Source organism: Nansenia antarctica, assembly GCF_963989245.1.
Source record: "Nansenia antarctica genome assembly, chromosome: 6".
NCBI lineage: Eukaryota > Metazoa > Chordata > Actinopteri > Argentiniformes > Microstomatidae > Nansenia > Nansenia antarctica.
This window is the reverse complement of record NC_137676.1, coordinates 71061678-71078850: the sequence shown is the minus strand read 5'-3', so window position 1 is coordinate 71078850 and position 17173 is coordinate 71061678. Positions and strand designations below refer to the sequence as shown.

Below are 17173 nucleotides of genomic sequence, written 5' to 3'. Positions count from 1 at the left end.
GCGGCTGGCAACGCCTGTACTGTGTGTGTGTGTGTGTGTGTGTGTGTGTGTGTGTGTGTGTGTGAGGGGGTAGTTTTGGTCTAGTGTTCAGTATCTGCTTCACAGTATTTTAGACGGCAGGCCCATCAAAATACCAACGTATTTTTTTTAAACCTCTATGATTTCATCAGCATGGGCCCATTAAATCCTCACACAACTTATACAATACTATTCCCCATACAAGGCCAGGGGGAGGAGCGTGATCATAATGCATTATACCTTGAACACGGTCACGATTAGCTAGCCAGTTCACTCAAACTAGCTGAAAACACACAAGTTCTCACTGGAACGTGGCACTCACACGTTCTCTCACACACACACACACAGGCACACACAGGCACACACACACACACACACACACACACACACACACACACACACACACACACAGTCTCACACGCTCACTCATACACTCTCTCACACACACACACACGCTCTCACACACACACACACACGCTCTCACACACTCACACACACACACAGTCTGACACACAGTCTCACACGCTCACTCATACACTTTCACACACACACGCTCTCACACACTCTCTCACAGTCACACACACAGTCACACACACAGTCTCACACGCTCACTCATACACACACACACGCTCTCACACGCTCTCTCTCTCACACACACACACACACACACACACACACACACACACACAGGCCCCCTGTGACATGCAGACGTGACCCCATTGTGACGTCATGATGTTTGTGTCGTCTTCTCATCAAGCATGTGACTTCCTCTTCCTGTCTCACGTCTCCCATGGGTCTGCTCAGACCTGGTGCTCCTATCTACCGCCCTCTAGTGGACCGCTGAGGATACGCAGGGTCGCTCTGCCGTGTCCGGTCTTGGTATCGTCGCAATATCTGTCTCTCCAGTGTGGCTAAAGTGGGTGGCTTGTTATTGCATGCATGCATGGACATGTTTTTAGATGTTTATACAACTTGTTGTATGCGTTGTTACTTCCAAGGTAACCTGATTACATTTCACATTGTATTTGACAGCACAATAATATTGTATCCTATCTTAAACCGGTAAATGTTTGCTTTGAAACGCATAGAATACATTCACTGTGGATAAGAGGCACAAACTGTCTTCAGAAGTCATCATAAAGTAACCTAGAGCGAGGCAACACTATCACAAGCAATAGATTATCGATTAAACATACAAAGTATGATTGTGTGATCAACCAAAAAAGTGGATTCATTCAAAATAATGAACACCAAACAGAATAATGCACATATGTTCCAAAGGTCCACAACATGAACTGTGAATCCAGTCGATTTATCGCACGTCACGTTTTTCCTAAAGAGCTTGAGATGCGTGTGGTCGCACATTTGCCGCATCAATCAATCAGAGGTAGATGTTGGTTGGGACACTGCTGTAAAAGGGCTTCTGCTTCTACATGTTGTTGTCTCCCCCCCCCCCTCTTCAGTCTGTTTTGACTTGATTGTTACTGGGTGTTTTTATTTATGACGGTACCTTTTAATGTTTATACGCCAGTCGGTTCCTTTTCCCGTCATCTGATGGAATCACTGATGATGAAGAGTCTCCTGACAGCTGTGAAATAAAAGACTGAAAAGCACACTGACATTCATCACTTGAGGATTTGTTGAAATCATAATCATACCGGGGGGATATTCCATCAACGTCGCTGAGGGAAAATCTAGGCTTAGTCTCGTGAGATTCATCAAAATAAGCCTGAATTTTATTAGAGGTCTCGCGAGACTTCTCGTGAAATAAGCCTAGATTTTCCTTTAGTGACGTTGATGGAATACCACCCTGGATTCATTACATAATACTGAATGAATAACGACGACCAACACTTTTTTGGGGGGACAAAAAATATGTTAACAACCGAGGATATGTTACCGAGTAACAACCGCCCCATATATTGGACATTCTTTTTGTGGCAAGAATCTTTGAGAAATGAAAAGGGAGGATTGTAAATAAATCTATATATTTAATAAGACAACATATAAGTAATAACATAGTCCAGATACACATGGAGAGTGTTTCTCATGTACACACCAAAGCTACACCAGAAAAGAGAGCACTGGAGGAAACCAGAGGAAGGATGAACTTTCACCACTAAACACAAGTTGTATGACTTGTAACGACCAGGCGTCGGATGAGGCCAGTACCATACTCCACACCAGAGGAGGCTGCGGAGGTAGAAATCGGAGGATGGGCTCACTGTATTGCAGGGAACAGAATGAAACACACAAAGACGTGTGTTTGATAGCATTCTTCATTCGGTTACAAGCATCTTTCCGATTTCGATTCCATGCATTACAATGAGCCCCGTCCTCCGATTTCTACGTCCACCAGCCTCCCCTGTTGTTGTACACCTTTTAAACAAACACAAAACAGACTCTCATCCAAGGCTCTCTGGAAAACAATAACAACGGTAGCTAAGAGGACTGTTGTGATTAAATAACATTTTAATTATAATAAATTAATATACAAATAAATTAATTCACGATTAAATAAACAAATACATACATTGATAAATGATGTTTTACATATAAATAAATGAAATAAAATAATAAAGCAAATAAAATAAGTAGGGACATAAACAGATCGGTCTCTGACAGTAGTAGGCCTAATAGTAGCAGTCGGTAGCAGTTTTGTTAGCAACTGAATTAAACATAATTAAAAGACCAATATATGAGAATGGAGGAATACCACAATCAAACAGTTCCTTTCTACATTCACCAACACAAGTACAATGTTACATAATATTCCTCTAATGATGGAAGACAACTAATACACATTTGAGATACCTCAAAGATAAAGATTTTAACGCCCCCAAACATCCCCTAAACCTAACTGCCATATAAAAGATTGGCGCACTTGCTTGGCATTCATCTGCCATGCTCCTATACTGAGCCTTAACTCTAGAACAGCCATGGGTGGGGTCATTTGACCCTGTGAGTAAAACAAAATGTTTATATCTTTGCACTCGATCAAATTTAAGGACCCTCCTTTCATGACTTTTCCTAGATATGTGCGTTCTTCCACCCAGTATCCTTACATTTTCAAAATCACATCAGGATAAGCTAGTATGAAGCTATTGTGCAGTTTTTCCTGTGTAGGAGGCTGGCTAATTTACACGTGTGCCAACTAGTGGTCGTTGTGTGTAAGTAGCAGCTTCCCATTGTAAAGACTATGGTCATTTAACCCCCGAGGCGGCTCTTACAGTAGGTAAAATAGGCACGGCTGTTCTAGTGTTGAAGGTGAAGCATGTCGTTTTGTGCTTTGCTGCCCTTTTTGGCCACGCGGGAAATGTGAAAACATAAATATGCGATGTTCCCTAACAGCGGCAAACACATACATACAGTACATATCCTTGTAAACAAGCAAAACCTAAAACAGGTACGTACAAGCCAGTGCTCGACCTTGACACCAGAGTTGAGAAATCACTGAGTTTGGACCAAAACAGTGGTCAGTGAATGTTCTGATTCATGTGATAACACCCCTGGGTCGCTACCTGGTTCATCACGGACATGACATCTACATCCTGGGGGGTATTCCATCAATATCGCTAAAGGACAATCCAGTCTTATTTTGATAAATCCTGCGAGATTCTGTCGTATATTTCTGTAGTATGTATGATCTATGTATGAATATGTGGTATGTTTTAGACACACACACATGCCAGGGCATGCAGGGACACAGATGACCAGCAGGGACCTTTGGGGGTTGGGCAGGGACACACATGCACGCTGGCCCCTCCCCTCTGGAGGGGAACGGGGAGAGAGACACAGAGAGCGCTCTTCCCACCCGAGGTCCATGGAGAACGCATGTAATGTATGAATCTGCCTGTAACTGATTAAATTGTCTTAAACTAACTGTTCTTTGATTCATAATCAATAAGAATACACGACAGTAATGGCGAGCAAGCGACGGAGATAATATAACTTAATTTACAGTATTGTGCGGACTCTTCAATTCGACGAAGAAGGTAGATTTTCTGCAGAAATCTCTCTCTAGTCGATTGGTGTGTTTAAAATAGGCTGTAAATCTCAGATAAGTTATAGTCAAAAGAATCTGTGTAACGGTAATCTTGTTGGAATAGAAGCAAACTTTTCATAATCTTTGATGGGTGGGTGGTGAGAGCCGGACTTGGAAGCCCGTTTTTTGTAAAATATAGTGTTTGATGGTAAGGTTTGTTTGTACGGTATTGGAATATCGTGTGTGTCTGTGTAAAATTCGGTGAGGTTGTGTTTATGTGTTGGAGGACTGGGTAGTCTGTTTTATATTGTAGCAGTGGAGAACATGTGAGGCTCTTTTGTCTGTTTGGAAGGACGCCATTGTGTTGCAGTGTACTTTCAGCGGAGTTTAGACGCCATTTGCATTTAGACGCCATTTGCAGTGTGTCAGAGAGTCTATTCTTAGACGCCATTTTTATGAGGGAAACGTGAACGTAGAATATTTGAATGAGATAAATAATAGTTAAACTGGATTGAAAAATAATCTTGATATTGCGGTGTCGTGAAAAGTAATCGTTTATGAAAACAAGTTGTGTTAAAGAGATTGTTTTAAAGCAGGCTACAAACACGCGGGGGTTTCCCCACAGAGAAGGACAAAGACTAGCCCCTCCCTCTCCTCCTTCTTCTCCTGTTGTTCAAACATACAGACACGTTGCGTGTGATTGTTGCATTACATAGATTGTAGTGATTCAAAGATAGAAAGATAGTGAATTGATCATCGGGGTATTTTAAAGTAGTTTAAAGTTTAAGCAATGTTATGTTGTAAAGATTGATCTGGGAGTCCACAGCGGGTTTTTCCCCCAGAAGGACAAAGACTAGCCCCTCCTTCCCCTACTCCATTTTTACACGGAGGCGCTGGCGCATGCGCAATCGATACGCAAGTCGGTTACTTGGCGCCGCCTGCTGGACGAAATACGACAATACATTTTAAAACACTAAATCCTCAGGGAGATACAGCTGAGGTCGATGAAACAGTCCGATACATTAATAAATAGATGGTTATAAATGATTGTAATGTATTACATTAATTTAATTAATTTAATTAATTACAAATTGATTGAATTAATTATTCAGATCATTTTATTTCTCTGTTTTCACAAAACTTTGATCAATTGTTTTGTGACAATCTAATGATATGTTGATAATAGCTAATTGACTTCACAGGTTTACATCAATGAAGTGTCAATTAATAATTCTAACTAATCATTCATTCTTTTCCAAATAACAAGTCGATTTCTTTACAGGTTATAATTAATATTTGTAATTTACATCTTTTATTTTAGTTAGGTCATTTCCACAGTGTTTGATTAAGGAATAGCAGAATAGTACATATTTGATAGTTGAGCAGTAAAAGGGTTTTTGTGGATCGGTGAATACTTAGGTGTGACCAGCTTTTGTGATTTAATAATTGTGTTGACCAGAACTGTAATTAGTATTGAATGAGTAATTAAGTGACACATTCATAAACAATTAGGAAACACATTTAAGTATAAAGTACTTACACAGAGATTAGATTTAAGTTAATACTGCACTGACATACACAAGAGGCAAGTCTGTTATTCTGGAGTTGCAGGGTTTTTGTGGGGATGGTTAATACAGTTATATTGGACTAGCATTTGTTTAGCAAACAAGACAAAATAAGGTGGGTTGTAAGAAGCGTACACCTTATCTAATATAGAATATTGTCAGCATATTGAACAAGTAGAATGGGGTCAAATTCTACGAAGCTGTTAAAAGATATTAGTGAACATCGTGGAATGTTGGCTACGTTATCCCCTATGGCTATAGTGGAAAAAATGAATCCTCTTGTTAGGGAAATTAGCAAAATGTCAACGAAATGGAATAGCCGTTGGGCATACATTGAACAGCCGTGGCCGAAAGAGGGCAGCATTAATTTACAATTAATTGCAACATTGGAAATACTTATCAATGGGCACAAAGCACATCAAAGAGGAAAGATTAGATCAGAGAAACGCAAGTTAGAGTTAGCTATTTTAGATCTATTTAAGGTAGAGGGACAGAAAATAGCTCAGTGTCCTGCCTCCAGTCCCCCTCCATATGCTAAGGCACTGGAGGATCATTCCCAGAAGAAGAAGAAGGAGCCAAGGGGAAAAGGGGACGACAGGAGTGACGAGGAAGATGACAGCGAAGATGGCAGTGCAGACTCAAGTGATGACGACAATGCAGATGGAGGCTACAACGCGCAGGTCAGGAAGATGATAGCCACAGCCGAAAGGAAAGGTGGGAGAAGACGCCCGGAGAAAGAGGGAGATTGTCACCGAATGTCATCAAATACATTAAAGAACTGTCCAGTGCTGATTCGGGGTAACAAGATGGAATATCATCCGTGGCATCATACAGATTTGTCTGAAGTGATCGAGAAACTCCCAGTTCTTCAAGAGGGAGGACATTCGTGGACGCGAGAGGTCGACGTGATACTGACAGGAACGCAGGCCGCGATGGGAGACCTGAAAAGACTCTTAGCTTTTATTGCAGGATTGGATACAATGCAGGAAATATTGATGAAGGCAGGACTTCATAGATATATCAATACATCAGTTTATGATCCAGAGCTCTTCGCAGCAAACAGAGGCAGGCTGTGGAAAGCAATCAGAGAGACCTACCCTACTCACATTCACCCAGACAATATCATTGTGAAGCCACTGGGGGGGGATGAGAATCCTAGGGGTTATGTTGCCCGTATGCACTCTCAATGGAGAAGTGTGACAGGGAAAGACGCTGAAGATAACCCCTTAGAAAAATCCATAATCAGGGAAAAAATACAAGAAGGGCTTCCTACCCCAGTTAAGGATAAGCTAGCAGAAGTGGTGGGGCTACGACACATGAACAAAGCTGTTTATATAGACCACGTAGCTCATCAAGTTGAGTTATATCGAAAGAACATTCAGATACAGAAGGCACGAGACGAAGAATCCCTCAGAATATTGACTCATTTGCAATTGACTGAAAGCGAGAGGAACATAGAGGGAGTGCAGGCTTTAGCCCCACAGCAACAGCCACCTGGAGTGCAGACTGCTACTTACCAGTCCTACTCACAGGGGCCACAAGGGGGGTATCCTGCTACTTACCAGTCCTACCCACAGGGGCCACAAGGGGGGTATCCATACCCACAAGGGCCACCAGGGGTGCAAGCGGTTCCATACCAGATGTACACACAGCCTGGCCAAGGACCACCACCAGGGGGATGGACAGCAGCAGGGAAGGAGATGCTAGAACCATGCCAATGCGACCAGAATGGACATCTAGCCTGTGCCTGCTGCAACAGGCCCCAGGGGGGCGCAGGGGGGAGCCAAGGAGGAGGATATTGGCCCCCTACTACACCTGCTCCAGGAGTGATGAACCCTTACGGAGGCCCAGCAGCTGGCCTATAGGGGTGCCCGGAAGATCCGAGTGGGAGGTGCCAGCTGGTGGTGACACAGAAGCCTGAAGGCGCCACGCACCTCCCTATGTCTAGAGAATATGTGAAGACAATCGGATTTGAGGGAATTAAACAGCTGATTCCTACAACTGAGCTTGTAGACTTAGAGTACAAGGGACAGAGAGCAACTCTGTCAACGCTTGTGTCAGAACACACGCCAACAGGGCTGCTAGGGAGAGATGCTCTATGCCAATTGAACTGTACAGTAAAATGCACACCTGACGGCTGTCAGGGGACGATGCCATCCGGTGCTCAGGTTCCATCGACAGCCAGAGTGATTAAGCATAGAACAGACCTACAAGCTTTGCCTTTAAAGGGAGCTGATATAGAATATTGGGTTGATGGGTCTTGTTACGGGGTAGGAGAAACTTTGTGCGCTGGGTATTCCTTAGTTAAAGCACAAAATTCAAAGTTTATTGTAGAACAGGCTGAGGCAGTTCCTCAGCCTTGCTCGGCTCAGTTGGCTGAATTGATTGCCCTCACAGAAGCATGCAACTTGGGAACCGGACGGAGAGTGACAGTGTACACCGACTCTGCCTATGCACATAATGTTTGTCATTTTAATGGAGCTGTATGGAGGGGGCGGGGTTTTAAGAGAACTGATGGTACGCCTATACAGCATCACGCACAGATCATGAAGCTGTTACAAGCCATGATGAAGCCAAAGGAATTAGCTATAGTGAAGTGTGCCACACACAGGTCTGACTCATCACATGTCACACAAGGTAACAGGGCTGCAGAGGATGCAGCCAAAGCCATTACAGGAGCAGACAAGGCAGGTAAAGGTCTTCTGGTCACACATGAAAAGCAATTACAGGGCATGGTCACACTTGAGGATTTATTGATGTTACAGAGTAGAGTAACTACGTTAGACAAGAGCGTTTGGCTAGCAAGGGGGGCAAGTCAGGATGACACAGGTCTATGGAGGAATCATGAGGGGTTGGTTGTAGCACCCTCAGATTTATTAGGCATGTTAATACAGGAAGCTCATGGATTAGCACATGTGGCTAGGGGGGAGGTGAGACGCAAGATCACCAAGAAATATGGGTTTTGGAGTCCATATTTGATGGAACAGATTGACCATGCTTTAGGTCAATGTGGGGTCTGTTGGAGAAACAACATCAGAGTGGGTACACCAGTGGTGTCTGGGCATATCCCTACCCCAATAGGGCCACGGGTGGTGGACAGGGGGGTGGATGTACAGAGTAGGCAGGATGTTGTGCCAACAGGTGCCGAGGTCCCCAGAGAACCTGAGAAGGAGGAGCTACGAGGAGATGCTGTGGTGTTGCCAGAGCCAGTGGCAATGCCAGTGTTACAGCCAGTGACATTACCGGCAGTGCCTGAAACCGAGGGGACAGTGGAAAGCTGTCCAGATGCCAATGAACCAGAAACCAACGAAGCAGAGAGTGCTGACAGTCTGGAGGTCCAGCCTGGGAGTGTCCAAAGCCTGGACACCTGTGCTACTGGGGATGCTGGCGAGTGCCTGCACCATGCTTCAGATGATGCTGAGGGCGACTCCCCAGACCTTGATCAGCGTGGGAGGGGACCAGGCGGCTGCCTTAACCTCAATGACACTGACGGACGACGACCAGTTAGGAAAAGATTAAAGACTATGAATAGGGTAGTGAAGCAGCAGATCAAAGGGAACGACGGGAATGAACAGCAGATGATAGCATGGCTGGAAACGGTCTTAGGGGCATGGGAAACTTACTTTGCTAGGATAGGAGCACCTATTATAGCAGACATGATTTTTGACTTTCTTAGGAGGCAGGGCCTCATTGACTGTTTTTGGAAAATCAGTCACTCAGTCCACGTTAATGAACTTTTCAGAAGACTAGTCCTCACCTGAGGTGAAGATCTATGCATTAATGCATTCCCTTTGTCCTGTGCTTACTGTTGGGGAATTATGTGTTATGATAACTGAATGTCATTATTTGGGTATTGTTTGTTTATTTCTATATCGTATGGGATTGATGTCAGTTGAGAAGTGATGTAGTGGTTATGCAAAGATAGGAAAGAGGTTCTGTTCCTAGCGCAACGAAAATGGAAGCTGCTGACTATGAAAGTGTTATCAATCTGAGACAGCGGTAAAGGCTGTTCTCCAACTGGGTACAAGTGCTAGTAACCTCTGACCCTGACGCTTCAAGGACAAAGAAAACATCGGTCGTTGGAAGTTTCTGTATTGATTTGTGCATGATGAACTGTGTTTAGTTTAATTGTGATTGTTATTTTCAAAATTCTTTTTATTATTGGTTGTTTTCTATTTTTTGTTTATGATATCTTTGGTTCCTAATACTGGTCCTGGGTTGGTCTGTGTTATTGTGCTTCTTGTGTTGTGTGTTGGTGGAGTTTTTCTGTCTGTTGTTGTTTATTTTTTAATTTTTAATTTTATTTGAAAAAAAAAATTTTTTTTGGGGATGTTTTGTGGGGTTTTGTGTTTTTGTTTTTGTTTTATGGTAGTTTAGTTTCGGAACACCCTCTGGGTGGTCCGAGGGGGGATGTGTCGTATATTTCTGTAGTATGTATGATCTATGTATGAATATGTGGTATGTTTTAGACACACACACATGCCAGGGCATGCAGGGACACAGATGACCAGCAGGGACCTTTGGGGGTTGGGCAGGGACACACATGCACGCTGGCCCCTCCCCTCTGGAGGGGAACGGGGAGAGAGACACAGAGAGCGCTCTTCCCACCCGAGGTCCATGGAGAACGCATGTAATGTATGAATCTGCCTGTAACTGATTAAATTGTCTTAAACTAACTGTTCTTTGATTCATAATCAATAAGAATACACGACAATTCCTAAAAAAAATCCAGCGTTATTTTGATAAGTCTCGCGAGTCTTATCAAATTAAGCCTAGATTTTCCCTTAGCGACGTTGATGGAATACCCCCCTGGTCTTTAAGAGTGTGCTGGTTATATCTGTGTTATTTATTTTTAAGCAATAAGGTACGACGCCATGCTTTATTGTGAATAAAGTTACAGCTGAGGGGCGCTGTTGGACAGAAAATCGTCAACTGTGACTTTATTCACGATAAAACACAGACTACTTGAGTGGCTCATTGCTTTTATACAACAATTACAAAACACAACGGAGAATTGTGACAAAAAATCAATACTACGATTGTGGTCATTTCTGTCCTGCGCTGTTCAGAAATATTGCCTAGTTCTCACAACAACCACTGTTGTCACAGTAACGTGATGTCAGTTGATGGTAGTTCAAGTGTTCGCGCTGGGATATTACTGCAATGTACGGTAAACAGGTAAAACGTGTCATAGCTGTTACTTTATATGGGAATAAAGCGCGCTTTTGAACCAATTGAGCCATTCACAATGCTTGTTCTGATCAAGCTGTGGTATACATTGTAGTAGATTAGTAGATTGTTACAGAGCAAAACAAAATAAAAATAATTTAGATTGTTTCATTGGTTCTGTTGTGCCAGGCAAACTCAATCAAGCACTGACTGTATGTATTCACATTGATTTTATTTGAACCCAGGTCTGTAAGGGCAACTTAACCACCTCGAGCTTCGACAATGTGCGCAGATTCAAAAAAATAAATAAATAATAATAATAATCATTTATGACATCATCAAAAGGGGGACTTGAGCATGTTCATGGGGGGAGAGACTAATGGGGCTTTTCCATCAGCAGCCCAGGTCGGCTCGCGTCAGGTCGGTTCAGCCCGCTTTAGATCAGTTCTGGTTTTCCATTATACACAAACCGACCCGGACTAGTAGGAGGAGTAGACGATAGTAGGCGGAGTTACGCGTCACACGCAGCCTGGCAAAAAGCTTCCGGGTGTACACAGCAACAACAGCCGTGATATTTTTGGAGAGAAAGAGAAAGAGAGAGAGGAAGCTATGTACACATAATAAAGTCATGTTTTTTGAACCCTTAAAACCACTGCCTTCACTTGTCTGCTTTATGAACTGTAGTATCATCATCTGGAAACGCCGACAAGACGCGAATCTACCGGCATTTGACTCATGAGTGAACGGCGAAAATGGCTGGACAGCACAGCAGCAGAAGCGGGTGAACTCCCGGTTCATCGAGTTTACGGTTAAAAGCATAACTTCTCGGGGTGTCAGCGCGGTGGTTAAGGGCTCAAAATGACCGTATACCGATGGTGAAGTTAGCAAAGGAGTATTGTGTTTGTACCACCTCCACAGCCGGTGTTATTCACGGACAAAGACGGTGCATAATAGCGATTTTTGTGTTGTGCTTGTTGTAAATAAAAGTTCTATGATTCATTGAAATGACATTAAACTAAGATAATACGATGGTCAGCATTTCAAGATGGCGGTTAGTGAAGAAATCTATGGACATGGGATGACGATTTCCATTGACCAATCAACGGTGTGCAGCGTCACACGTCACACGCAGCCTGGCAAAAAGATCCGGATGTTAAAATTTAGACCCTGCTCTCGATGTGGAGCTAAAGAAGCGACCCGAACTGACCTGGGACGACAATGGAAAAGGGGAAAAGAAGCAGGCCGAAGCGGGCTGGCCTGCTTTGGCCTGCTTTGGCGCTGTAATGGAAAAGCGCCATAAAGGAACGTTCCTGACCAGCATCCAGTTCAAAACCTAAAGTTAACCTTAACCTTAACTCTAAACCTTAACCCTAAACCTCATCCCTAAACCGTAACCGAATTTGAACCAAAACGGAAATTAACTAATTATTAGTTCACTGGTCAGCTGTGTGCCCTTAATCTTCCCTGTTCATGAGAGTACAGTGAGAACTACAATTCCCTTGGTCCTCTTGATTATTTCTACACAGTCTCATGAGAACTACAACTCCCTTGGTCGTCTTCAGTCTGAAGCCTCATGACAGTACAGTGAGAACTACAGTTCCCTTGGTCCTCTTGAGCACGTCCACAGCCTCTGCGTGGGTCACCCCCTCCAGACAGAGCCCGTTGACGGCCACGATCTGATCTCCACGCGCCAGCCTCCCGTCCTCCACCGCAGCCCCCTGCAAACACGCACACAGAGACACACACACATAGACAGACACACACACACACACACACACACACACACATATAGAGACACACAGACACAACGAGACACACAGACACACAGAGACACACACACACACACACACACACACACACACACAGAGACACACACAGAGAGACACACACACAGAGAGACACACACACAGAGACACACACAGAGTCACACACACAGAGTCACACACACACACACACACACACAGACACACACACAGAGACACACACACACAGACACACACACACAGAGACACACACACACACACAGACACACACACAGACACACAGAGACACACACACACACACACACACACACACACACATACAGACACACACACAGACACACAGAGACACACACACACACACACACACACACACACACACACACACACACACACACACACACACATTATCTATAGATGAGAGCAGTTTCTCACCATGGGGGGGACAAGCATCGCCACACCAAATCATACCCCCCCCCGCCCCCCACCCAGAAAGTCTAAATGATCTATTCTGCACCCCAAGAGTGAATACATAATTCAAACCTTTCCAAACACAGTTTTGACGTAGATGGGGAGGTCTCCATGGGGACTGCCGAACCCCCCCACGATACTGAAGCCCAGCCCAGAGGCTCCCCTGTCCAGGGTGATGGTTTGACACACTAGGGGGCTGGCAGACAGGAGAGGAGGGGGGGTGGACAGACAGGAGAGGAGGGGGACAGACAGACAGACACAAACAGAGAGACAGACAGACAGGTCAGACAGACAGGAGAGGAGGGGGGCAGATAGACAGACAGACAGATAGGGGAGGAGGGGGACAGACAGACAGACAGACGAGGAAGAGGAACACAGATTCATAGATTAATTCTCAGGCTACACATCAGGATCAGATGATCAAATGTCACTATTGACAAAGTAAAATAACTGTTTCGTGTTTTAACGGTTTACCCTTTACTTGCAGTTGGTATTTACGAAGGAACAATTGGTTACGTATGCGGTAACAATGTCTATTTACTGGTATGCACCTGAATACATCCAGCACAATTAGTGACTAGCTACTTTTAGGATTTAATCAATCATTCATAATCATCCTCTACCAGATGTTGTTGCCAGGCGACCAGCCGGCGCTTGATAGGCCTGACGAGGACACACACACGTCACTCTGGTCCTGCGTCCCACAACCTTCAGCTACGGCCATCACCTGAAGTACACACACACAGACACACACACACACACACACACACACACACACACAGACACACACAGACACAGACACAGACACAGACACAGACACAGACACAGACACAACACACACACACACACACACACACACAGAGACACAGACACACACACACACACAGACACAGACACAGACACAGACACAGACACAACACACACACACACAGAGACACAGACACAGACACAGACACATACACAGACACAGACACAGACACAGACACAGACACAGACACACACACACACACGCACAGACACACGCACACAGCGGTTATAACTGCTCAAGGAATAGAGTTTGGGTAAAAACACAAACACCCACCCCCCCAACACACACACACACACACACACACACACACCTGTAGAGTGATGGTTCCCCGGGCGTGCTTCAGCAGGGCTCCAGCCTGGACGTGGCTCTTCCCCTCAGTGAGCTCCTCGTTTATACTGACTATCCTGTCCCCCACCTGCACACACACATACACACACACACACACACACACACACACACACACACACACAAAAATGACAACTCGGCCCCTGGGGGACAGAGACATGGGGTCTTCGCCGGGGGTCGCACTCAGAGACACAGAGAGACAGAGACAGAGAGACAGACAGACAGACACCAAGCGAGACAGACAGGCAGACAGACAGACAGACAGAGACAGGCAGGCAGGCAGGCAGACAGGCAGGCAGACAGACAGACAGACAGAGACATACACTCAGAGAGACAGACAGACAGACAAACAGACAGACAGACACATACACTCAGAGAGACAAACAAACAGACAGACAGACAGACAGACTGACAGAGACAGACAGGCAAACAGACAGACAGACAGACAGAAAGACAGGCAGACAGACAAACAGACAGACAAAGACAAGCAGGCAGACAGAGAGACAGAGACAAACAGACAGACAGAGACATACACTCAGAAAGACAGACACAGACAGACAGACAGACATACGTGTAGTTGTTGGGTCTTGGCTGCCAGCCCTGTGGGGTCCATGGCAACGATAAAGAGAGGGACGTCTCCATGGGGACTGGCCACGCCCCCACCTACACTGATACCCAGCGAATCACACGGACCCTGCAGTAACACAACACAGCGTGTGCACACTGTTTCATACTGGATCTCACACACACACACACACACACACGCACACTGATGCACACACACTGATGCACACACACACACACACAAACACGCACACGCACACGCACACTGATGCACACATGCACACTGATGCATGCGTACACACACACATACACACACACACACACACACACACACTGAACCCACCTTGTGTAGAACCACTGCTCTGACCTCATGGCTCTCTTCAAACGCTTTAGGAGGAGAAGAATAGAATCTTAAATACGATTTCCTGTTGTTCAGTTATGATGTCATCAAGTGAATGATACGCAATGACAGTCCTTACAGTAGCTCCCTCCCCTGCTCTCTAGCTCCCTCTGGTGGTTCAGCAGGTCACACACACTGGAGGGCGTCAGGGTAGAGCTGTCCGAATCACCGCTCTGGAAGAAGACAGCAGAGAGAGGGGTCATTTGAAAGAGAACATTAATAAAGGGTCATTTCAAAGAGCAAATCGTCATATTCTGGCCAAATTGAGATATCTAGCCTAACTATACTCTCCTAACACTGCTGATTCACTGGGCGTTATTGCCTCTATGACATCAGCCTATCAGAATGCTTGTTATATATAATAGGCATTTTTGACACTACATACAAAGATGGCTCGGCTGACCACGAGTGAAGCGTGACTTAGGCAATTATGCTACGAGGCTAACGACATTAACAAGGGGTCATTTCAAAGAGCACATTAATAAAGGGGGACATTCAAAGACATGTTTCTCTACCCCAGTGAAAGTTAAGAAATGACAATGACATGAACTTAGAACGTAGTTAAAGATTGCCTAGTAGTAATAGTTTGATAACCAAAACTAACCCCCCAGCTCCAGCCCCCCCTCCCCCCTCTTCACCCCCCAGCGGGGGGACGCTCACCTGGCTCTGGGTGGAGTGGTGCGGCCCGGCTTTGAAGCGGGCCACGTCCAGACGGACGGCACCAGGACCTCTGCAGCTCTGGGAGAAACACAGCAGACCCAGAGAGTTACGGAACAGCACAGCCTCATCTCTCCCCATTCACTTAAGGGAGTGCTCCCTCTGGTGGACACACCACTACAGTACACCCCTAGAGAGGGCTCAGCCTCATCTCTCCCCATTCACTTAAGGGAGTGCTCCCTCTGGTGGACACACCGGTACAGTACACCCCTAGAAGACACTCAGCCCCATCTCTCCCCATTCACTGGACACACCAGTACAGTACACCCCTAGAAGACACACAGCCTCATCTCTCCCCATTCACTTAAGGAAGAGCTCCCTCGGGTGGACACACCAGTACAGTACACCCCTAGAAGACACAGCCCCATCTCTACCCATTCATTTGTGCACTGCCCTATCTAGTTTACATTACTACCTTCGAACTACTTTATATTGCACATTGCACAGGTCTCCTGACATAGCTTCTTTTATACTCTGCACATTAGATACTGTACATAAACTACCTCACTGTACATAACAGTGACAGTGTTACACTGCGCATAACTTTATATACCTAAACTATACTGTTGTTCACAATACCACCTCTGCACATACTGTATATTACATAGTTACCCATCACTACCATTCTTGTTCTATTTACATTATGTTATTATATCACTATTTGCACTATTTGCTAAACTGCATTTTGTTGTATTGTACTTTGCGATGACAATAAAGTTGAATCTAATCTAATCTAATCTAATATCTCCCCATTCATTTAAGGAAGAGCTCTCTCTGGTGGACACACCAGTACAGTACACCCCTAGAGAGGGCACAGCCCCATCTCTCCCTATTCATTTAACACTAGAACAGCCCTGCCTTTTTTACCTACTATTAGAGCCGCCTCGGGGGTCAAATGACCATAGTCTTTACAATGGGAAGCTGCTACTTACACACAAAAGACCACTAATTGGCGCGTCTTGTAAGTTAGACTACACAGAAAAACTGTAAAATAGCTTTATACTGGCTTATCCTGATGTGATTTTGTAAAATGTAAGTATACTGGGTGGTAGAATAAACATATCTAGGAAATGTCATGAAAGGAGGGTCCTGAAATTTGATCAATCAATTGTGCAAAGATATATATTTTTTTTTTTACTCACATGGTCAAATCTAGTGTTAAGGAAGAGCTCCCTCTGGTGGACAAACCAGTACAGCACACCCCTAGAAGAGGCACCGCCCCATCTGTCCCCATTCATTTAACACTAGAACAGCCGTGGGCGGGGTATTTGCCCAAGTGAGTAAAAAAAAATGTGTACCTTTGCACTCGATCAAATTTCAGGATCATGTGTTTCACTGTGTGTGTGTGTGTGTGTGTGTCGGTGTGTGTGT

At 44.8% G+C, this 17173-nt stretch overlaps 1 protein-coding gene across 1 annotated transcript in view; it reads right to left on the bottom strand.

The window, feature by feature from the left end:
• Window positions 1-12308: 12308 nt before the first annotated feature.
• The window catches only part of LOC308160911 (multiple PDZ domain protein-like), a gene marked incomplete at both ends in the record, with an annotated part of 46914 nt that continues 42049 nt past the window's right edge, over window positions 12309-17173 (bottom strand). Inside the window, 7 exons of the mRNA XM_080534840.1 lie at window positions 12309-12455; window positions 13041-13164; window positions 13592-13695; window positions 14087-14191; window positions 14693-14854; window positions 15148-15258; window positions 15746-15823. Of these exons, the coding sequence (XP_080390966.1) occupies window positions 12309-12455; window positions 13041-13164; window positions 13592-13695; window positions 14087-14191; window positions 14693-14854; window positions 15148-15258; window positions 15746-15823 (831 nt within the window). The remainder of the gene's footprint in view (window positions 12456-13040; window positions 13165-13591; window positions 13696-14086; window positions 14192-14692; window positions 14855-15147; window positions 15259-15745; window positions 15824-17173) is intronic.